The sequence below is a fragment of the Corvus cornix genome, chromosome 26 (assembly GCF_000738735.6).
Source record: "Corvus cornix cornix isolate S_Up_H32 chromosome 26, ASM73873v5, whole genome shotgun sequence".
Lineage (NCBI taxonomy): Eukaryota > Metazoa > Chordata > Aves > Passeriformes > Corvidae > Corvus > Corvus cornix.
Window position 1 is genome coordinate 5,931,806 of NC_046354.1, and position 23,204 is coordinate 5,955,009.

Sequence of the window (23,204 nt, forward strand, 5' to 3'; positions counted from 1 at the left end):
TCATGAGAGAGTCACAATCCCAGCCTGGGTTGGGTTGGAAGGCACCTGAAAGCCCATCTTGTCCCACCCCTGCCATGGGCAAGGACACCTTCCACTATCCCAGGTTACTCCGAGCCCCATCCAGCCTGGCCTCGGACACTTCCAGGGCTGGGACAGCCACAGCTTCTCTGGGCAACCTGTGCCAGGGCCTCACCAACCCTATTGTACAACAATTCTTGCTTATTTCTCATAAGCTCCATTTTGTCTGTGGAAAAGCTGCAGTAAGGTCTCCCTGGAGCCTCCTCTTCTCCAGGTGAACACCCCCAGCTCTCCCAGCCTGGCTCCAGAGCAGAGGGAGTCCCACACTCAGAGCAGCTCTGTGGCCTCCCCTGGACTCGCTGCAGCAGCTCCAGGTCCTTCCCGTGCTGGAACCCAGGGCTGGAGGCAGCTCTGCAGGTGGGGGCTCAGCTGAGCGGGGCACAGGGGCAGAATCCCCCCCTGCCCTGCTGCCCACGCTGGGGGCTCAGCCCAGCACACGGGGGGTTCTGGGCTGCCAGAGCACGTGGCCGGGGCACGCTGAGCTTCTCATCCACCAGCACCCCCACGTCCTTCTCGCCAGGGCTGCTCTCAGTTCATTCTCCGATCTGTCCCGGAGGCTCCTTCTCCCGGGGGTGGGATGGGGGTCCCGGGCAGCGTCAGGAGGTGCCGGGCGCTGTCGGGGCCGGCCCGGCCGTGCCGTCCTCCCCAGCCCCGTGACATCAGTCCCGCCGCCGAGCGCCGCCGCCCCCGACCCGCCCTGCCCCGCCAGCGACAAAAGCGCCGAGCGGCCGCCGGCCCCGGCGCGGCTCCCGACACCGGCACCGCGACAGGGACCAGCATCGGCACCGGAACCGGCACGGAACCCAGCACCGGCACCGACCCCGGACTGACACCGGCACCGACCCCGGCACCGTCCCCGGCCCGGCCGCAGGTGGGTGCGGAGCGGGGGCGCCGCCGGGTCCCGCCAGGCGCAGCGGAGCCGCCTCCCCGCTCGTTCCCGGCGCTGCCGCTCTCCCAGCCCGGCGCTACCTCCATCCCTCTCTCCCTCCCTCCATCCCCCCAGGCTGCCCCATCCCCGCCGCCCACAACCCGGCAGCGGGGCAGATGCGGGGCTGGAGAGGGGCACAGCCCCCCCCGTGTGCCCGTGGGGTGGGCACGGGAGCGGTGGGACCCCCTGAGGCTGCTCCCAGTGCCAGAGCACCGCGCACATGGCGGGATGCGGAAGCCGAATCTCTTTCATCCGATCGACTGCACTCAGTAAAGCTCATTTCCAGGGAGCCTGAGGCAGCTCAGCTGTGGGCTCGGCTCACTTCCCAGAGGAGATTTGGGCTGCCGTGCACCAGGCTGGGCACACGCTCGAGCACAACTCCAGGTGCTGCTTTGCAGCCCTCAGAGCCCCAGCCCGTGGCAGGGGGTTCAGGAGCACTGGGCAAAAGCCGCAGCTGCTACCAAGTCCCTGGATCAGATCTTCTGTCTCTCCCTGCGTGAGAAGGGGCCGATGCTAAAACAGTGTGAGGGGTGAGGCTGGCTTTGGGTGCTGCTCCTCCTGGCTCCAGAGCTTGGGGAAGGGTGAGAGGAGAAGGCCTCCAAGGAGCAAGTGTGGTCATTTGGTCTGTTCCTGCTGGAGCAGAGGAGCCTGAGCTCAGAGCTCCCCGGGTTCTGCAGCTTCCTCCCGAGGGGCAGCGGAGGGACAGCTTCAATCTCTGCTCTCTGTGAGCAGGGACAGGAGCCAGGGAAGGGCTGGAGCTGTGTCAGGGGAGGGTCAGGCTGGAGCTCAGGAAAAGGTTCTTCCCCCAGAGGGTGCTGGGCACTGCCCAGGCTCCCCAGGGAATGAATGGGCACAGCCCCAAGGCTGCCAGAGCTCCAGGAGCATTTGGCCAAGGCTCTCCGGGATGCACAGGGTGGGATTGTTGGGGTGTCTGTGCAGGGCCAGGGGCTGGATGTGATCCTTGTGGGTCAGTTCCAGCTCAGGACGTTCCATTATTCTGCTGGGGTGAGGCTGGCAAGGTGCAGTGGTGTGGCTGAGCACTGGGCCCTGGGGAGGACTCAGCCCTTCCCAAGGAGCTCGGGGCCGCTGCTGCACAGACAGCTCAGGGCTGTGCTGCTCCCGTGGGTCATGGGCTCTGTGCCAGCCTCTGCTGTGCCCTGCATCAGGGCCTGTCCAGCCGGGATGGCAGTGCCTGAGCGCTGCCTCAGAGCAGCTGAGCGCGGCTCCTGCTCCTGGGAGGCTGCACCAAGTGGGGAGGACGCGACCAACTGGGGCATTTCAGGGCTTTGGGGGAGCTCAGGTGAGCTGGGTCAGGTGATGGATCTTGATCCCTGTGGGAGTCAGGAGCTTTCCTAAGCGTCCCTGAAAATGCTGCTGCTTTTGTTCTGGATCCAGTTGGGATCTTCATGGAGGACCCTGCTTCCAAGGAGCCTTTGTAAGCCAAGCTTGGGAGCAGTGTGTGCGCAGGCAGAGGCCCGTGGCTGTGAGAGCCATCAGGCTTGTGGCTCAGCGCCGTGCTGGCCTCTCTTAGGCCTCTTTTCTCCACAGCCGACCTGAGGCTGCCTTGGCAGCAGAATCATTTGTGATTGCTGATGGAGTCAAGCCCGACTGCTCTTGGAGTCATAAGAGTAGATGAGCCCCATGTGAGCATCACTCTGGAGCTCAGAGCCTCCTGACTTCCTCCCCTCCTATCCCAGCAAAGCCCTCAGAGGCATCTGATGTGATCCAGCTGCATCTCCTGGGGCAGCTCTGTGATTTCTCCCTGGTACTTCCCAGCGTTTTTCCATGACTCTGAGCTCACCAGCCTCAGGTCCCCGTTCTCTTGCTCACCAGTTCAACATCACTGGGTCACACGTGACCTTCGCTTATCCTTGTTTACACTGTTGGTGGCCCATGGACTCCTCACGTTACTGCTCCTCCCAGCTCATGACACAGCAGGGGACAAGGGGACAGTTCTCGCTTGCCCCTTGTAGGGCTATTCCCACCTGTGCCCAGGTGATAGGAAAGCTGCTCTGTGACACTTCCTGTTTGCCTGGGGCAGAGTCCCCCGTGGGTCCGACTGCAGGTCCCGGTGCTGAACCCCTGGTGCCATGTCCCGGGGCTTTCCCAGGGGATGTTCCCTGGTGTGTCCCTGGGAGCTGGTTCCTCTCTGCTCTGCCCATGTCTCATCTGTTTGGGTCCCTCCTGCTTCAAATTTCTGCCCATTTTATGGTCGTGCCAGCTGCTCTGTAAACTGGAAGGCACTACTCAGTCCCCCGGGCCTGGGGCTCCTGCTGTGTCCTCCTGCCCTTTGACTCTGCCAGGGCATGAATTAATTCTGCCTGCACTGCTGTGAACATCCCTAGGAGTGAATTTTGTGCAGCACTGATGGTGCTCATCTGTCATTCACTTGTTTTAATGCTCTCATTGGGAAAAAAAACACCCCTTTTTATGGGCCAGCACGAGCCTGCTGTTCCTCAGTGATCTCCAAGCACAAAGTGATTGCTCTGCAATTAATTACTGTAGGATTTTAGTAGGGCACAGACACGGGAAGGTTTTCCAGCTCTTGCAGAAGTTTGGATGGTTGGGTTGACATCCCGGTGGCCTGCAGGGATGTTCCTCCGAGTGTGACGGGGTAGGACCTGCCCTGCCCTGAGTGCTCCCATGGCCATGGAGCTGCATCCACACAGCCATGGGTGCTGCTCCAGCTCCAGCAGTTCCCACCCAGCTGCTCTCAGAAGGGCAGGCAGGGTGGAGGGTGGCAGCTTCGGGGGCAGTCACAGGAACACACTGACCTTTCAACCCATTCAAAAACCATGATGACTGTGTTTCTGCTGCTTGATGGCTGCATCTGCTCACTGCTTCCCGTTACAGCCAGTGATGACATCCCAAAGCACCAGTACATACTGGTTCCATACTGGTTCATGCCTGGTTGTTCAGTGTAGCTTACACTGCCTCCCAGCCTGGTGCAACACAGCACCTCAGGTGAGTCTGAGCCCAGATTTCACAGAACCACAGACAGTTTGGGGTTGGAAGCGACCTCAAAGATTATCCAGTGCCACCCCCTGCCACAGGCAGGGGCACCTTCCACTATCTCAGGTTGCTCCAAGCCCCGTCCAAGCTGGTCTTGTCTGGAGAGCTGGACTGCTGCAACATCAGACTCTGGAACTGGGGTTAATCTCCAGCAAAGGTCAGCTTTGGGTGGTTCTGCACAAGCCTCCCCTGTGTCTGTGCTCCTCACAGTGCAGCTGCTGCTAAAGGATGGGATCTTGGTTTCGGGGGCCTCTTCCCTTATCTGTAGTGGATGATGGAGTGGCTCCAGGGCCAAGCCCTGCTTGGCACCGAGGGTGGTGTTTGTAGGGCTCTGGACATGTTTGCTGGGAGTTGTGCTCCATGGACTGTGGAGCTGCAGGGGGGAAGGAGAATAAGCTTGGTTTTTTGGCAGCCCTGGGTGGCCCCGTGCCTGTGCTCAGTGAGGTCATTGGCTGCAGGACTGTCACCTCCTGTTCCTTATTTTGCATGGGGACCAGAGTGACCTGGAGAAGTGTGACTGTGGTCACCGGGTGTCGCAACTGGGCAAAATATGCAAAGTATTCTGAAAATAATGCTAAAAGGGTTGCAAACACTGTGACATATCTTAAAGTGGCCATTCCTTAGGGAATTGGGAGGATGGGTCTGTCTGGATGGCAGCTGTGAGGACTTTGTTGGTCAGGTCCAGGCACCCAGAGCAGGGTTTTCTATTCCTTTTTTTTGCTGCTGATGCCAGCCTATAGCACAAACTGCTCGTTGGTCTCTGTGTGGCCTGCTGGGCTCTCAGCATGTGGGGGGTGTGTTGTGGACTAACAGGGAATTTTTAGCAATGTAAATCTTATCTCAGGCTTTCTCTGTGTCCAGCTGTGAGCCTTCATGTGGATCCCCAGGACAAACTGATTTCCATGGTCTCTCCCCTCAGAAAACCCATCCTGGTGGGTGCTAGGAGGTTTTGCTGGGATGTGGCTTTGCTGGGACTGTGTTTGTGCTTCATGGTGAGAGTCACCTGCTCAAATCACCTGGCATCATTTAAACTGAGTGGAGGCACCTGCAGCCTTCCCATGGTGGATTGAGGAAAATCAGCAGCAAGAGGGTTTGGACCCCTCTTGTGGCAAATGTCAGATGAACTTCACCCAGAAGCAGTTTTTCTCCTCTTTTAGGCTTCCAGGCAGCTCAGAGGAAGGTGTCCCCTCTGCTAATGTCTTGGTTTGGTCAGGGGTGCCCTGATGTTCAGGACAAACAAAGCCTTTTCCTTTGCTGCTGCTGCTGCTCTGAGGGGAACAAAATGTGCTGTGGAAGCAAAGGGGAGCAGCTGGTCCCAAACCGTGGGGGGCACTTGTGGATGGGCTGGCAAGAGGCTGCCCCCAAAACAAGGCCTGGGGAATCCAAGAGGTGGGGTCTACCAGCTGTGGTGGTTGGAAAGGGCTGGGGGACCCAGAAAAATTGTAGCCAGAGATGTGTAATTCCTGACGCAGGGGCTGAAGGGGCTCAGGGGCTGGCAGGGGGTGCTGCTGGATGTTTCTGCCCTCCAAGGAAACTCCTGAACCAGGTCACGCCCTCCTCCTGATCCAGGGCAAAAAACCAGGCTCTGGAGAGAAACGGCCTGTGTCCTTTTAAGGCAATCCAAGGGCTGGGACTGGAAGAACCAGGCTGGGAGGGATTTGGCACAGCGGGAGGCCCAGCCTGCGGGGCCTTTGGAAAAGAGACTTCCCAGCTGCTCTGATCACACCCCAAACACTGCTCCCAGGAGCCAGCACAGCCTCTCCAGCCCCTGCTCCTGGCACCCTCCACTTCTGTCTGTCTGTCTGTCTGTCTGTCCTGCGCTGAGACCCTCTTGGCATCTGGGAGCTGTGGCTGGGATAAAGTGGGGTCAGCAAGTCAGCTCTGACCCCTGTCCTGGTAACCAGGCTAGGATCAGTTTCCCTTTTCCTGACAAAATCCTCTCACACAGGGAAGATCTCGAGTTCCCCATGACCTGGGAGGTGTAGGGATCTTGCTGTGCCTGTGAGCCCTTCATGCTCCCAATCTCTGTCTGATGTTTGTACAACCCCCAGTCCTGCTGGGTTTAGCACCCACCTCCCCATCTGGGAGAGCCACTGGGACTGGAGGCCCAGGGATGGGGCCTCAGCTGCCTGAGGTGCCCCAGGGGATTGAATCTGCTGCAGGGGGGGGCTCCAAGGCTCCTGGTGTGCCCCGGCAGACCCAGGTCCCTTCCTCATCTCCACACAGCTGAGCTGAGGGAGGTGATGAGATCCTACACATGTGGTGGGCTGGCAAATCTTGTACTCTGAAGATGGGGTTTCGTTTTTGGGGACCTTGTCCTGCTGCTTTAGCTGTTCAGGGGTCAGGAAGCACATGGCGACTTCTGCTGCCTGTCCCCAGGTGAGAGCAGGATGGAGAATTACAGAGGTGTTGATGGAAAGAGGGCCCTGGAGACCTCTCAAGCTGCAGCTTGTGCCTATTGACCTTTCATGTATCATTGGGCCTCTCCAAAAAGTGTTTTATTGTCTTTGTAGCAACCCCGGGTTGCTGTTTGATCCTCCTTAGCTTCCTCTTGGCCACACTCAACGAGCCTGGCTCCCTCAGAATCTCCTTGCAGGGCTTTATTGTGTGAGTCTTGAGGTTTATGTTAACCTAGTCTTCACAAGTGTCAAGGCCCCTTGGGACTGGAGCTTTGCTCGTGTAAGCAACCCAGTATTTTGGGGTTATCTGCAAATCCAGGGACCTCTTGATGGTGTCTCATCAGACACCATCTGCTGCAGTTCAGGAAAGAGAAACAGAAGCCTTTATAGCCTGCTGAGGAGCTGGATGGTGGCTTAGGCTGGTGCCCAGGTCTTTGCCCTGCACTGTGTTCTTGATGTCAGATTCTCCAGGCTCCGTGACTCTGCCTGCAGTCCTGGAGGAGACTGAGACACCGGAGTGCAGGGGGTGCCTGGGAGGGGTTGGCCCCGCAAGGCAGGAGCTGATGGTGCTGTGGGACACGGTGCCAGAGCCTGGGGTTTGGTGGGGTCAGGGGTCAGCCCTGACTGTCCCCTGCCCTGCAGTGGCTGAGATGGAGGAGTTGGTCAGGCCGGAGAAGCTGGGGCTGTGTCCAGGGGGGTGACAGCTGTCACTCCAGCACCAAGGCTCTGTCACAGTCCCCCGGCCGTGGCATGGGGTGACAGCAGGGCTGTGACCTGAGGAGGTGCCTGGGTAACTCCGTGAGCGCCGTCTCCCAGCATTGTCCTGCTTCCTCCCTTTTTCTGGCACTGACGGGGGCTGTGAGGTCTCATGGCTCCAGGACAGGGATTTCTGCTGCTCCTGGCAGACAGGACCCGTGGTCCCTGGGAGGCAGCTGGCACTGCTGGGTGCTGGCTCCCTGAGTTCTGCTGATTCTGTTCATTGCCAGCCCTGCAGTCTGGGCACCCTGCAAACACAGCGGGTGCTCTCTGCACATGGGATGTGAGAAAGCTGCTGGAGCTCCGCTGCCTGCTCCAGCTGCCCCATCCCAGCCCCGCAGAGCTCTGCCCTTGTTCCTGACTGTGCTTTCCCCTGCAGGATGCCAAACTGGGGAGGAGGGAAGAAGTGTGGGGTGTGCCAGAAGGCCGTGTACTTCGCTGAGGAGGTGCAGTGTGAAGGGAACAGCTTCCACAAGTCCTGCTTCTTGTGCAGTGAGTATCACCCCTTCCCTGACCCCCTCTCTGCTTCCTGGGTGTGGGCTCCTCGGGATCTCTCCAGACCCCCTGGCGTGGCAGGAACACGGATCATCCCAGGACACAGGGGCTGTCCAAGCTGTCGGGGCTGACCTCAGCCAGCACCCATACAAAGACTTAGTCTGTCCCTACTCCAGGGAAAGGCCAGGCTGGGTCCTCTGGTCTGTGTCCAGATGTTTAGGATGGGAGCATGAGGCAGGGCCTCTCCCAGCAGTGGTGGCAGGAGCTGGCACATCCCATGCAATGCTCGGAGATGGTGCTTTAGCCTTCTAAGTGGCTTTGCCACAAAAGGTGGTTGAGCCTGGGGAACTGGTGTGGAATCTCCTCATGTCTGAGGGATGATGGGAAGGAGATATGGTCCTGTCCTGGCCCTTGTGCTGATGGAAAGCCTCCTGAGAAGTGCTGAAGCATCACCTCCAGCCTATCTGCAGATCCACTCTTGCTGAGGGTGTCTCTGGCATATGTTTGGACCAAACATACACAAGTGTAAAGTGCTCCTCCAGGGAGGGGCAGCAGAACAGGATGTGGCGGGGAGTGATCCAGTGCTGAGCTCCCTTCCTCTGCCCCTCTACAGGATCCTACAAATTCTGCTGGGATCCTGCTGCAAGTCCCCAGACACCCTTCCCTGCCTTTGGAGATCCCAGGGCTGGTGGTGTTACAGTGCTGAGAGCAGCTCCTTAAACCTGGGGCATCCAGAGGGGCTGCAGGACCTTTCAGGCAAAAGATGAGCAGTGTCCTCAGCCTGTGTGGTACCAGATTACTGTCCCCTGTCCCTGGAGACTGCCACGTATCAGAACCAGTGATTCTCCTGTGCCCACAGGAGATAGGGCCTGGAGCAGCCTGGTCTAGTGTGAGGTGTCCCTGCCCATGGCAGGGGGTGGGACAAGATGAGTTTTAAGGTCCCTTCCCACCCAAACCTCTCTGGAATCCTGTGGACAGGAGCACACTTGCTGCCTGCGTCTGCTGATGGGTCCTTGAGATGTTGCCTCTGCCACAGAACAGCAGAAGTGCACCTCCAGAGTGGCCCCACTGAGGTTTAATGTTTCCTCAGCTGATCCCAGTGCCCTGGTCCCAGTATCACCATCCCATTGCAGCAGGGAGTGCAGCTGGGATCTTTTCCATAGGAGCAGCAAGCAGAGCTGGCATCTGGAAACAGGCACACTCTGGAACTGACCTCTTCCAGCAGCGAAACACCAGTGTCCTCATTGGATGGTCCCTGCCATGCTCCTGTGTCCCCCTGGCCTGGCTGCTGGATACTTCTTGTCCAGCCTGCCTGGGATGCAGCACATACAGCTGGATCCAGATGTGGGAGAGGGAGAGAGAGACTTCTGCTGTGCCTGTGCTCCCTGCAGTGTGGAGGGTGGCCAGCGTGGCCAGGAGCTCCCGTATGTGGGAGTTTCCAGGCTGGAAACTTGCTTTGGCTGGTAGGGCTCCGCAGGGGAGTTGTAGAGAGGCTTTTCCTGGGCAGGAAGGGGGTGGCAGGCTGGGTTCTTATGGCAGCTGCTCTGCAGAAGGAAATCCTGTTTGTTCTGTGGCCTCAGATAAGGAGGGTGGGGAATATTGCCCTCGCCCCCTATGCACACAGCTGGTTTACCAGGAAAAGCTGCTGCCATGGGATGCTGGCACCCAGAGAGCAGGGCAGGCCTCCAGGAGCCACGAAATGAGGCTAAAGGCATTGCTTCCAGGTGGGAACACGTGGCCAGAGTGAGGAAGAAGGTCACCCTGTGTGTGTTCATGGAAGCAAGTGCCCAGGCAGCGCTCCTGGGCTCAGGGCTGCTGTCCCTGGCTTTTGTTATGCCACTCCACATGTACCCAGCAGCTCTGCCTGTCCTGGCTGTGGCTCCCCAGCTCAGGCTGTGGCTCATGTGCCAGCCCACCCTGCTGCCCACTGTTCCCAGTCCATGCCACAGGCTGTGGGTGGTGCTCCTGAGCTCCTGCATTCCCAGCCTGTTCCCCAGTGCTGCATTTGGGCCCCATCAAGGAACTTGAAACCATTATCTTTAGGGGAGAATAACAAATACTTCAACCAGATCTGCCAAAAACATCATCTAAAAGGAGCCAAGCCTACCACAGTGCATTAGAGCTCAGGGAGCAACTTGGTGATTGACTCCTGGCCCTGATCCAGCTGCCTGGGTAGTGCAGGAGAATGAGCTGGAATGAGCCCCTTGGCCTTGGAAAGCAGAGGCAGCTCTTGCCTAATTGTTTTGTGGAGCAGCTCAGCTGCTCTTAGAAAAACAAAGGGTCCTTAACTCCGTGAGTGCAGTGCACTGGAATTTCTGCAATGCACAAACCCGGGGGCTGAGTAAAAAGTTTTTCTGTTGCCTCTCAAAGCTCTGTGAGTACATATGAGGGACTGTGAAAGCTTGGGCTGGAGCTCCAAATCCATCCAGATGCCACTGAGCTCATTCACTGCCACCCTGGGACAAAGCTCTCAACAAAGCCCTTTGAAAGGCCAGTGAAAGTGCCCAAATTCCCCTCCTGAGGGCCTGCCTGAGCAGGGTCACCCCAGGGCAATGCAGAGACCCCCACAGCAGCCCAGGAGCTTGGCAGCTTTGGAACCAGTTACCAGCTCTGGTCTCTCCCAGCTGGGATCCGTTCTCCATCCCCAGCTCCTGCTGTGGTGGGAGTGTGTAGCCAGGAGAGGACCCTGCCAGATCCTCCTTAGATGGCAGGAGATGCTTCCCTTTCCTCTCCTTGTCCCAGCAGAGGCACACAGGGTTCTCCCGGCCGTATTTAGTCATGGAAGGGCTGCCTCTGCCCCTGCTCGGTTTGTGCTGCTCCGAGGGGAGAGCTCTGCTCTGTTTGCATTCCTGTGATATTGGGAATGGCCAAGAAACTGCTCTGCTGGCCAAGAAGCTGCTGGAAGCCTCGACATTTAAGGTGTGCAAAGCAAGATGGGGGAAGCTGTGTGGCAGCTGCAGCCGGATCTGTTTGGGGCTGGCTGCCAGCGCTGCAGGCTCTGCCCTGGGAGCTGGGATCCTGCACAGGGCACGTGAACACTGCAGATCACCTGGAGTTTGGGTGCTGGTGGCCTCCTGCTCCTGCTGGCTGGGCAGAGTGTCCCAGGAAGGGCTAGGAAGGGATGTGGCAGCCGTGAGCAGAGCTGGGACAGGAGCTGGTACTTCCAGGACCTTAAGGGGGTTTATAAAAGAGAAGTAGAGTGACTTTTTACACAGGCAGATAATGACAGGGCAAGGGGAGGTGGTTTTAAATGGAAAGAGGAGCAATCTAGATTAGATATAAGGGAGAAAGTTAGATTAGATACAAGGGAGTAATTATTTACTCAAAGGGTGGTGGGGCATTGCTTCCTAGAGAAGCTGTGGCTGCTTCATCCTTGGAAGTGTTCAAGACCAGGTTGGACAGGGCTTGGAGCAGCCTGGGACAGTGGAAGGTGTCCATGGCAGAGGGTTGGAATTGGATAATCTGAATTGAAGGTCCCTTCCAACCCAAACCAGTCTGTGATTCTATGGAAACCTAAAAATCAGGAGACGGCCTGAGGCCAGCACCAAGCTCAAGCTGTGGGTGGCCTCAGCAGGGCCCCTGAGCCTGGCTGCCATCTCCTCCTGTCCCATCTTACATCCCACATTGGACCCCCAGGACTCAGACACCCAGCTGAGTTAGTGTTCCTCACCTGAGACCCCCTCCTATGCACACCCCCAAACCAGGGCTAAGGTGTCACTTGAGCCTTCTGAGCTCTGGAGAGGTGACTGTGCCCCATGTGTGAAGCCCTTGCAGTGCCTCGGATGTGGTGATGGCCACAGGGCTGCTCTTGGTCCATCCAAACACCAGGAAAACCACATTTGCTTACATTTCTTTGCCCTGAGCGCTTCCTGCCGTGGATTTGCAGTGGACAAGGCATGGGGCCAGGACATCCATCCCCGGGCTTGGGAATCCTGCAGTAGGAAAAATTCAGTCCCACGGTTTAAGTGCAGCTGCAGGAGAGCAGCACCCAGAGGGTTAACAGAGCTTTCCTTCCCTTGGTATCACCCTCTTGGCTTTGGTGGTTGCTTCCTTTTAAAGCCAGACACTGCTCTTGTTGTGATCCTTATCTGCCCTGGTTTGCATGTGCTCCCCGAGGCTGGATCCTGGCAAGGGCTTCCCTGCTCCTTGAAAGCCGAGCTGAGCTGTCCCTGTGAGGGCTTGTTTTCCCCAGCTAATTAGTGAGCTCTGGCAGAGCAGGCTGATGCCACACCCTGCCCTCTGTTCTAGTGGTCTGTAAGAAGAATTTGGACAGCACTACTGTGGCCGTGCATGGCGAGGAGATCTACTGCAAGTCCTGCTACGGGAAGAAGTACGGCCCCAAGGGCTACGGCTACGGGCAGGGAGCAGGGACCCTGAGCACTGACAAGGGCGAGTCCCTGGGAATCAAATACGAAGAGTGAGTCTGGGTCTTGTTTTTGACACCGGGGCTGTGGGCACCTTCTCCCCACACCTGTCCTGTGGTGCTCAGCTGTGCAGCCTGTGCTGAGCTCCCAGCACTGTCCGTGGGCTGCCCGGCCCCTCTGTCCCTCCAGGGAACCCCACTGAACCCTGTTTGGTGGGTGGGATGGGATGGGACATGTCGCCATTGCCTCAGCACGGTGCCCACCCCCTCCCAGCACACAGCCCTCGGGCTGAACTTTCCATGGGGCTCAACACATTGTTCCTAAAGTTCCCTCCTAAACTGGGCTGGGATTTGGGATTGCGTAGTTCTTTCCTGCTCCATCTTGCCTGTGCACCCCTGATCGTGAGCTCCCTCCCACCCACAGGGGCCAGCCCCACCGACCCCCCAACCCCAACGCAGCCAGGATGGCCCAGAAGGTGGGAGGAGCTGATGGGTGCCCCCGCTGTGGCCAGGCCGTGTATGCGGCCGAGAAGGTCATCGGAGCTGGGAAGGTAAGGGGGGATGGTGGGGACGGGGCACAGGGTGCTGCATGGCAGGGACACCTTTGGAGAGGGTCTGGACCTGCCCCTTGGGCTGGGCTGCCAGGGCTAGGCTTGGGTCCAGTGGCCACGTTCACCTGGAAGCCTGGCACCAAAAGGAGATCTTGGCATGTCTGGAAGCCAGGTTGTTCAGGCTGCAGTGCTGTCACAGACGTGTAGAGGGGGGAGAAACACATTTTATATTAAATATTCACAGCAGAGGCCACAGTGGACATCCTGCTGTGGATGTGCTGGGAGGGTGAGCAGTGACATGTGCCATGGCCAGTGTCACTGTTAACTGAAAAGTGCATCCTCCTCCCCTCAATGCCACGGGCCGGGATGCTGCAGCCGGGATTTGAGGCAGGCAATGAATTCCAGTGGTCAGCACTGCCCACAGGCCGGGCAGGGTGTTGGAGCTGTGGGCATGGGTTTGGTGAATGTTCCTGGGGCTGTTCTGGTGGTGGCTGGGTCAGCTCAGGGTTTGGTGTGAAGGTCACTCTTAACAGCCCTGGCACATCCCTTCACCAGGGTTCTTTGCACCCTGAGCTGTGACCTGCTCCCAGCCCAGCTCCTCTGCAGGGCCTGGGGACCCCTTCTGCCCTGCCAGCCCTGGGACCCCGGGTGAGGCCCCTGCTGGAGCTGCCCTCCCCGTGAGGTCAGGTACATGCAGAGCTTGTCAGGGACACCAGGCCAGGCTTCTTCGCTTTGTGCCATGGAGACACGGTGGCCATGGTGGGACAGCCTCACCTGACTGGTGATGAGGGGTCACTCCCTGACCTGGCTGGGCTCTGTCCTCCTGGGCCTTTGTGCTTGTCCTGCATCCCCAGAGTGAGGAGAGGAGTCAGAGGGGCCCCTCAGCATCATCACCCCCCAGCTGGCTTGTGATGGACACGATGAGGGTCAGCCCAGGGTCAGAAGCTGAATTTACCCTTAAAACCATGATCTGGGCTTCCTGGTTGGCTTCTGGCCCCAGTGTTTACAGGGAACCAAAGCTGGGGAAGCAATTACATTAAAGTAGACCCAGAGAGGATTCCAGAGCGTGTATTTCATGTGCTAATGTTTGCTGGATGACTCCATCCAATACCTCCTCCTCCAGCCCCCGAATTTCGCATTTTCTTCCAAAAAAGGTTTCATGTTTTCCCAAGTGTTTATTTAAATTCCTCTGTGAGCAGCTCTGGCTACTCAAGGTCTGCCTGAAGGCTGTGAGCTCATTTATCTCCAGGGGACTGCTGGAACCGTGGGGGGTTATTTTTAAACACTGGCTGGTTTTGGCATTGTTCCTCTCTGTTTGCTGCCTTCCTTGGAGCTGTGGTTGTGTGGGGCAGTTGTCCCATCCCTGCTGCCACCCCAGCCTAACATCCAGCAGCTGTGGGGCTCAGCTGGACAATGGGGGGGATTTACCTTGCTGGTTAAGAGAGGACAGTCCCCAAAGAGGGGGGGATTGCTCCTTACAAATTATTGTAGAAATTACTGCAAAAATGACTTCTGTGAGTGCAGCAAAAGGTCTCCAAAACCAGCACAGGAGCAGTGACCACACCTGGTGTTTCCTCTCTGTATCTTCCTTGTGGGGCTGGGAGGTCAGTGCTTTCCGGGGAAAAGCTTTTACCCCGTTCAGAGCTCTTTGCCAGCCCCTTTAGATCAGAAACAGAGCAGGGAGCCTGGCTGGTACCAGAGCGTGGCTGCCCTGTCCCTGGGGTGTGACTGGGCTCTGCTCCTGTCCCGCAGTCCTGGCACAAGTCCTGCTTCCGCTGTGCCAAGTGTGGCAAAAGCCTGGAGTCCACCACCCTGGCAGACAAAGATGGAGAGATCTACTGCAAAGGTGAGCCCCACCTTCCCTGCTGGCTTGTCCTGGGCTCTGAGGGGTGGGGGTGAAGCCCCTGTGGAGGGACCCAGGGTGGGATGGAGGCTGGGGAAGGGGTGGCCCAGCAGCTGCATTCGGGGACTGGCTGTGCCAGCCACAGAGCTGGGGAATTTCCTGCTGAGCCAGGGCCTCCCAGTTTGCCCAACGAATCTGGCAAACCTTGTCCTGTCCTGTCCAGGCAGGGTGTGCCCCTTGGGGAGGACCCGCTCCTGTGCCAGCCTCACCTGTGTCTCCCTTCCATCCTCTGCAGGTTGTTACGCCAAGAACTTCGGTCCCAAGGGCTTTGGCTTCGGGCAGGGCGCCGGGGCACTGATCCACTCGCAGTGAGCTCCGGGGCTGGGCCCTGCGCTCGCCCAGGGCTCGTCCTGTGCTGCCCACCCGCCCCACGCCGCAGTGAGTGCCCACTGCCACCCCCAGCCACCGCTGCTTCGCAGCACCAGCCCCTCCCGCCCTGCCCCAGTGCTCCCCGGAGCCGGGGGGGGTCCCAGCCCTGTCCCCTGGGGTCCTGCTGGGGCAGGTGGCACAGGGGGGTCACTCCCTCACACTGCAGCGAGGCCCCAGTGCCCAAGTCCTGCTCCGCGTTGCCCATCCCGCTGGCCGCGTGCTCAGCCGTGACACCGAGCAAGCAATAAAACATCAGAGACATCAAAGCCCACCCAGGCCTGGCCCTGCCAGTGATTCGCTGTCTGGGGCTGAGGACAGGCCCTGGTGCCCGGACAGGCCCTGGTGCCCGGAGCTGGGGAGGTGTCAGGAGGTGACAGAGGTGACGGGAGGTGTTTGCAGTCCTGTAATTACAGCACAATGCAGGAATGCGTGGTGCAGTTTGACACAGCCCAGCTGTGGCCAGCTGAGCTCTGCAGCCTGGCTGGGATGTGCTCCCCCTCTGCTCCCATCAAGAATCAGCATGGAATGGTTTGGATTGGAGGAGACCTTAAAGCTCATCTTGTTCCACCTTCCACTAGCCCAGGTTGCTCCAAGCCCTGTCCTTGAACACTTCCAGGGATGGAGATAGCTATTCCAAAAGCAGAGGTTGATGCTGGGAGGCCCAGGACAGCCCTTCTGGGGTGTGTTGGTAGCACCATACGTGTGCTCACCCTGTCAAAATCCTTATCAGTGCTTTCAGGTGGCACCTCTCCAAGCAGGCATGCCCAGCAGTGCCAAGTAATTAACAGCTTTTCACCTACTCCCTGCTTTTTTAGCAGCTTGTGCATCATTAAGCCTCCAGTTTGGCAGCTGCCCAGGTTTAATTGGTTTCCATCTAAACTCTTCACTCCCTTTCTGTGATTCTCCTGTTGGACCGGTGGGACAGACTCGGATCAGCCTCAATGCAGCTCAGAGTTAGGGACTCCACAGGGAATTGAGTTCTGGGGTTTTTAAAGTTATAAACATTGTGGTTGAGCAAATGAGATGGGGAGTGTTCTGGGAAGCACAACAGAGGCAGAAATCCCTTTTTGGGGCAGGACTTGGGCTCCTTTATCCACTTAAGCGCTTTCTCCTGTTCATCACACCCTCGGATTTACATGGTGTTTTTGAGGCTGAGATGGGGAATAAAGTCTTTACTGTCTGCAAAAACTTCCCCCCTCTAGATTCTAGCAGGTCCCACTGCTCTGGGCTGTGCGGTGGCTGTGGTGAGGGGTCTGGTGGTGTGTGGGGCAGACAGCTCAGGCTCGGGTAGGGTTGGGAGCTGCAGCACAGGGGGCTCAGGTACTGCCCTGGTGTGGAGACCCAAACCTGCCTCCCTCACTCGGCAGAGGCCCTGCTGCTCCCCCATGGAGGTGGGGGGGTGAGGGGTCTGGAAGCTCCTGCAGAGATGGGGGGTTCAGGAAACTGCTGCAGAGGGGTGAAGGGGGGCTGCTGCAGGGATGGAGGGGTCAGGAAGCTGCTGCCTTCTCTGTGAGCGTGCAGGGGATGCTGTGCTGCTGCTGACACATCTCAGCTGGATGTGCCCTTGATGGGATCGTGCCCAGGCAGTGCTGGTTGGTCAATAAAGCTACAGTGAGTCTTTATTTAGTCCCTTCCTCACACAGCTGTAGAGGTTCTGTCAGAGAGGGGGCAGGAGCGGGAGCCCCTCTGCTCTGGAGCCAGGCTGGGAGAGCCAGGGGTGTAACCTGGGGAAAGCTCCAGGGAGAGCTCAGAGCCCCTTCCAGTGCCTAAAGGGGCTCCAGGAGAGCTGCAGAGGGACTTGGGACGAGGGCCTGGAGGGACAGGACACAGGGAATGGCTTCCCACTGCCAGAGGGCAGGGTTAGATGGGATACTGGGAAGGAATTCTTCCCTGTGAGGGTGGGGAGGCCCTGGCACAGGGTGCCCAGAGAAGCTGTGGCTGCCCCTGGATCCCTGGCAGTGTCCAAGGCCAGGTTGGATGGGGCTTGGAGCAGTCTGGGACAGTGGAAGGTGTCCCTGCCCATGGCAGGGGGTGGAAGGAGATAGTTTGTAATCTTTCAATCCAAACCAGTCTGTGGTTCTATGGGGTACTGACATATCACATGTGGTAGACCCCAGAGAGGCCAATTCCACTGGAGGCCTGGTCAAAGCCAGGAGAAAATGCTGGATTTGGGTTTCAGAGGGCCACAGAAAGATGTAGGTTAGAAGGGACCAGCAGAAGTCTTAACTCCAACCACCTGCTTAAGGCAGGGCTCCAAAGGTCAGGTTGATCAGAGCATTTGGTGTCCACTCAGGTATGCGAGCCCTCTGAGGGTGGAGTTCCCACCACTGTGGATGATGTCGCAGCATTGTGCCACAGAACCTTGAAAGGCTTGTTTCATCACTGAAAGGGTTCTCAGACCCTGGCACAGCTGCCCAGGGCAGTGGTAGAGTCACCATCACTGGGGGTGTTCAGCAGACCTGTGGATGTGGCACCTGGGGACATGGGTTAGCAGTGACCATGGCAGTGCTGGGGGAACGGTTGGAACTGATGATCTTGTGACGTGGGAGAGCTTTTCCAACATTAATGATTCTGTGAATCCCTGATTTTCCTGATGTGCCCCTGTGCCTGGTGTCTCGTGTCCTTTTGCCAGGCAGGGCTGTGTTTCCCTTTTCCACAACCCTTCTCTAGACAGTGGAAAACTGAAGTTCAGTCTCCCCAGGTCTGCTTTTCTCCAGCCTGGTGGGTCTCTGCTGAGCTCCCAGCCCCAAAGGGCCCGGGTAAACCATGTCCTAGGACAGGGACCGTGCCCTGAGGGTGTGCCCTGGGTGCCACACACCTGCTGACCCTGCACTGGTCACTCAGAGTGGCTTAGGGAGTGACAGAGACCACCGCGGGGACACCAGGACGGGATCTCGGGGGCTGCACATCCCGACAGGCATGCGGGGGGCTGGAGGAGGTGCTGGGCCATGGCCCAGGAGAATCAGGGTGGGACTAGAGGTGCTTTTTGGGAATCTCCTGCCCAAGCTGCAGTGGGACAGCTCTGACCATCTGCTACCCTCTGCTGGTCAGCGAGCACGGCAGGGCCCGGCCAGGCAGCCGGACGCGTGTGCCCACCTGTGCCCAGGTGTTGTCCAGCTCCCCCCCGAGGCAGCAGAGCCGCGCTGTGCCCAGCAGCTCCCACCCCTCGGGAGCTGCAGCCTGGGAAAGGGGCTGTGACACCCGAACCTGCCCCCGAAGGGACAAACCAGAGGTTGGCCTGTGGCCAAGCACCCTGGAGCCTGGGGGTGATGGCACCACTTGAGGGGTCAGACTGGAGCCTCCGAGCCCCATGGCCAGCGGGGATGTGACAGGGGATGTCACTGTGCCACCGAGCTCTGCGGGGATGTCACCTCGGGGCAGGGCTCAGGCCGGCAGCCACGCGACCTGCCCTGAGGGCCCTGTGTGGATGGGATGAACCCTGGGCAGCCCATGCAGCAGAGCCTTTGGCTCACCCACAGCCTGGCACAGCGAGTCCTGCTGGGTTTGCTGCAGGGCAGGAGCTGCCATGTGCCCCCCGGGCAGCCTGGCAGGATGGGACTCCTGCCTGGTGGGTCTGGGAATGGACAGCTGGGGAGACGGGACTGGAGAAGGACGTTGTCAAAGCTCCTTCGCACACAGGGCTGCGGGAGCACCACGTTCCCTTGGTGACTGGTGCCTGGAGAAGCAGTGACTGCAGTGAGCAGAGGAGCGAGGGTCTCGGGCAGGGGTTGGCAGCCCTTGGCTCTGCCCCGGGCTGTGAGGATGGAGCCGGAGCTGGATGGTGAGCAAGAACTGCCCACGGACATCCCAGCTAACCAGAACAGCAACAGTCCCAAAGCTGCTCCCCGCGAGCTCCCAGGGCTCGGCATCCCTGGAGCTGAGCGTTCCCTGTGCGTGGGAAAACAGCCTCGGTGGGGGAACCCACACTTCTGCTCCGCTCCTTCTGAAGCGCTGGGGTGCTCAGGGTGACCTCCGAGGCCGCCTGACGTCAGGAGCCCGGGTCTCCTGGGACACCCGGGATCTCTGCCAGCGTGGCGAGGTTGGCCCCAGGGAGCACGAACCAGTTCCTGGCTCCGCCAGCCGCCCTGCCCTCTTAATGAGGGATAATGAGGTGCATCTCATCAACGCTGCAGACTTGCCCCCTGGCCATGGCGGCTGCCGGCAAAGCCCCCGGTGGGACCGGGAGTGATGGAGGGGCTGGGGCAGGAGGCATTCCAGCCGGGGGCTCTGCGGGGTTGGGGTCTGCGAGGGGTGCATGAGCAGGGTGGGCCGGAAGGTGGGCGCTGGGACAGCAGCTCTGTGCCAGGGAGCCAGGGGCTGATCCAGCCCCCGTGAGCGACCCCGGCACATTCCCGGGGGGATTTCTTCCCATTGCGGACCTCACCTGGGTGAAGGACCCACACCCTCAGCATTTGCAGGGGCACATCCCGTTGCCCAGCCACCTGTGGCTGTCACCCGCCCTGGCAGCCCACGGCCAGCACAAGTCCCCAGATGTGCCCCCCGGCAGCCGGGCCCGGCCCGGGGAACCCCTGGATGCCAGGCGCTGGCACAGGAACAGACGGTGCTGCGGTGGCCGGGAACGAGACGGGCTGGAAAGGAGACGGTGTTTGGCTGCAGGGGAGGGAGGGTCAGGCAGGGCCAGGCTGCGCTGCCCCGGCCCCGCGGCGGCTCGTTCCCCCTGCACAGGTCACGCGAGGCTGGGGGATGCTTCTCCTCGCTGTGGGACTGCCTGGGGGCTTCAAGTCCCCCTTCCGAGGGGCTTTGAGGGATGGGAGCTCTGTGTGCTGAGGGGTGGCCCAGCACCCTTGGGTGAGTAGCTGGGGTGTGGGTGGCTGCCAGGGGTTGTCCCCATGGCTGCTGTCTGTTCTCTGCTTTTGTCTCCCCTCCTGGGCTGCACTCAGGGGTCCCCCACAGCCCCTGCCTGGCTGGTGCTGCACCCACAGCCCCCTGTCCCAGCTGGCACTGCAACCCCCAGCCCCCCAAGCCTGGTAGCACTGCACTCTGTACCCCCTGCCAAGCTGGCATTTTATGCAGAGCCCCCTGCCCGGTCGGCCCTGTGCTCCACAGCCCACTGTCCCCACCACCACTGCACCCTATAGCCCTGTGCCCGTTGGGCTGCAACCCCCAAGAGCTGCTCTTGCACCTCCAACATCTGTCCCTGCACCCCGTGCAGAAGTCCCCAAGCCCTGCCCTGGCACCACTGCCACGCAGCCCCATCCCACACCCTGCCTGTTCACACGAAGACCCCGAGGCAGTGTCTGCCCTCGGGCACCCCAAAAGCTCCTCCCGGGTGAAGCGGGGCTGCGCCGGGCCTGGCCGGGCTTCGCCTGGGCGTGAAGGGAGCCTGAGCGCAGGAGGGGCCAGGCGAGGCGGCAGGAATGCGAGTGGGAGAGCGGCCGGGCAAGTAGCGACAGCTCCTGGCAGCGCGGATCCCACACGCGGCTCGGGCAGGGAGCAGAGCCCCGGCACGGGGCTGGCGGCCGGAATGGGGCACCCCATGGCTCAGCCCCTCTGAGAGCCGGAGCGGAGGGTGGCGAGTCCCCGGGGGCAGCACGGCCAGCGCGGGCTCCTGGCCGCAGGGAGCGCGGCTCCGGCTGGAATCGCCCCGGCGGGGAATGCCCGGCCGGGCCGGCACGAGGCGCTGAGTGAGGATCCCGGCGGGCCGAGGAGCCGCGATGACCCCCGAGAAGGTGCTGAGGGAGGGGGTGCTGGAGAAGCGGAGCGGGGGGCTGTTGCAGCTCTGGAAGAAGAAGCGGTGCCTGCTGACGGAGAAAGGGCTGCAGCTCTTCGAGCCCAAGGGCTCAAGGCGCAAGGAGCTGAGCTTCGCCCGCATGAAGGCCGTGGAGTGCGTGGAGTGGAAGGAGCGGCACATTTACTTCACGGTGGTGATGGACGACAGCCTCGAGATCGACTTCCGCTGCGCCCAGGAGGACCCGGGCTGGAACGCCGAGATCACCATGGGGCTCGTGCGCTTCAAGAACCAGCAGGCGATGCGGGACGTGCGCGCCCGGCACAGCTGCCGAGCAGGTACCGGAGCCCCCGCGGGCCAGGGAGCAGGACCCACCCCAGGATGAGGTCCCTGGCCGCAGGTTCCCATCCCCGAGTGGTCTGGGGAATCCCAAAGGGGGTCCCATGGACCGGGGTGGGTCTGCAGCTTGATGTTCCCGTGTCCCCCTGCACTGGCTGGGACGACCCCCCCCCCCCATGGGTTTCGCCTCTCTGTATCCCTGCAGAGGGACTTTCTAACATCTTCCCTCTGTCTGGGGTGGCCTGAGGGATACGGGGCCCTTTGCCATCCTGCACGTGGGGTGGGGTGGGGATGGTGGCTGGCCCCACTCCCCAGTCCCCTCAGGATGCCCCATATCCCAGCGCTGGCCGAGCGGGTGACAGGAGCCTTCTCTCCGCAGTGGTGCAGCTGAGCGCAGCTCCGGTGGGACAGCCCAGGGAATCGCAGCTTCCCAGGAGTCGGATGGAGATGGCCCTCGGCTCGGCAGGTGCTGGAGAGAACGGGATCCCTGCGGGCAAGTGAGGCCACCGCTGTGCAGCCCGGGGACGAGGACAGTGGCCCGGGGAGGCCGGTGCTGGCACTGGCTCCCCCTGTGCCGGGTGAAGGACAGAGGCACCGCAAGAGCTGGGCTGGCACAGCCACCTCCCCTTGGCACAACGGGGCAAAGGACAGAGGCAGCGTCACCACCTGGGGCTTCAGACAAGGCAGGAGGGGACATCCCTGCCTGGGGCCCCACCACCCTTCATTCAGCTGACGTGTGCAGGGCCTCGGTGCCCTGGTGGGGACCCCAGGCCTCTCCTGCAGGACAGGGGATGGATGAGGCTGTGCCCGAAGGATCTGTGCGACAGGGAGCTCTGCCCGTGTGACAGTGACACTGGGACAGATGGATGTGGCTGGGTCCCAATTTTAAAAAGGGGCTGGAGAGCTGCTGCTGCAGCAGGGACCCCTCAGTAGGGCACTGAACTGATGGTGTGGTGACACAGCCGTGCTGCAGGACATTGTCTCACCCTGGGATGTCCTTGGGCTGTTGGGAAATGCTGGGGACCCCAATTCCCTGTACTAAACGTGTCCCCAAACAGGACTTTCTGCTTCTTACCCTGGTGTTGCTTTGATTTGTGGAATCCCACAGGGCACGGGAGAGCACAAATCCTGCACAGAGTTTTGCTAGCATCCCCCAGTCGGGCTCCAAAGCCCGGCACTGGCACCCCGAGACTCCCTGGTCACCAATCCCGCTGCGCCCCTGTCCCCAGGGATTCCCACGGTGTGCCGGTGACGCGGGAGCAGCGCTGTGGCTTTGCAGCAGGGGAGGGATGGCCCTGCCCCGACAGGCAGCGTAGACAGCCGCGCCTGGAGCCACCAGCGCGCTCCGCAAGCCGGAGCCTGAGCCCAGCCGGGGCCGGAGGCGCTGCTGATCCTCCCGGAGATTTCCCGGCCGTGTGGGAATCACGGAGCGCGGTGTCCTGATGCCTCGGAGCGCGGCAGCTGCCCCCAGCCCGCGCCCCAGCCCGCACCCCACGGTGCCCACGGGGTCCCGTCCCCGTGCCAGGGCAGTGCCGGGTGGCTTTGGGGACGGTGGCATGGCCGGAGCCTGCTCACCGTGCTGGCTCTGCTGAAACAGGCACGCGGTGGGGGCCACCCAGGGAAGGCTCCTTGGGCAGCCAGTCCTCAGGGCTGCATTTACTGAGACCCCCGGCTGGGAGTGGGGAGGAGTGGGGGGCCAGGCTGGGGGCTGCAGGTGAAGCCGGACCCAAACCCTGCACAGACGGAGCTCTGCCCCATCCCAGTGCCATGACGGGGACATGGGGGGCTCCAGGGATGGGGGGACCCTCCACAGGACATGCTTCAGGTGTGGTGCCCTGTGTGGACAAGCCCCAGACCAGGTCCCTGCACACATTTCAGGAGGCAGTGGGGTGGTCAGGAGGGTGCTGGTGCTTACACAGCATTTCCAGGGCAAGGATCACTGTGCTGGAGTCTCCCCTAAATCCCCAGCTCCCAGAGTCAGCAGATTCAGTGAGGCTCAGTCAAAGCCCTGTGAACATCCCATGTGCCATGGTGGATGCCAGGGTGGGAGCACCCAGTGCAAGGGGGTTCCCAAAGTCACCAGTTTTATCCAGTGTGACTCCTTTTTTTCAGTTTTTCTGCTCTCTTGCTCCCTGTAAATATTTTCTGTTTTCCAACTGCCAGCAAGGAACTGGCAAAGATGATCAAGGGATGTGTAAGCACCAGCCCTGGTCGTGGCACATCCCCAGGCACTGATGATGAGGCAGCAGGGAGGCCACGGTACCTGAAAGTTGGGGGGAAATTCAGGCAGTCAGTGGAGGGAGAGGACAATAAGAGAACACA

The 23,204-nt window shown here is 60.2% G+C and overlaps 2 protein-coding genes across 2 annotated transcripts; both read left to right on the forward strand.

Moving 5' to 3' along the window:
- The first annotated feature begins 788 nt into the window (after window positions 1–788).
- Window positions 789–15,125, forward strand: CSRP1 (cysteine and glycine rich protein 1). The gene is made up of 6 exons (XM_039565391.1): window positions 789–949; window positions 7,553–7,665; window positions 11,917–12,085; window positions 12,456–12,582; window positions 14,335–14,428; window positions 14,721–15,125. Exons 2-6 carry the CDS (start codon window positions 7,554–7,556, stop codon window positions 14,795–14,797), a joined length of 579 nt encoding a protein of 192 aa, XP_039421325.1. The 5' UTR covers window positions 789–949; window position 7,553; the 3' UTR covers window positions 14,798–15,125.
- A 1,695-nt stretch (window positions 15,126–16,820) lies between these two features.
- Window positions 16,821–21,956, forward strand: PHLDA3 (pleckstrin homology like domain family A member 3). The gene is made up of 2 exons (XM_039565404.1): window positions 16,821–20,881; window positions 21,262–21,956. The coding sequence occupies exons 1-2, from the start codon at window positions 20,530–20,532 to the stop codon at window positions 21,381–21,383; spliced, it is 474 nt and encodes a 157-aa protein (XP_039421338.1). The 5' UTR covers window positions 16,821–20,529; the 3' UTR covers window positions 21,384–21,956.
- Window positions 21,957–23,204: the final 1,248 nt, after the last annotated feature.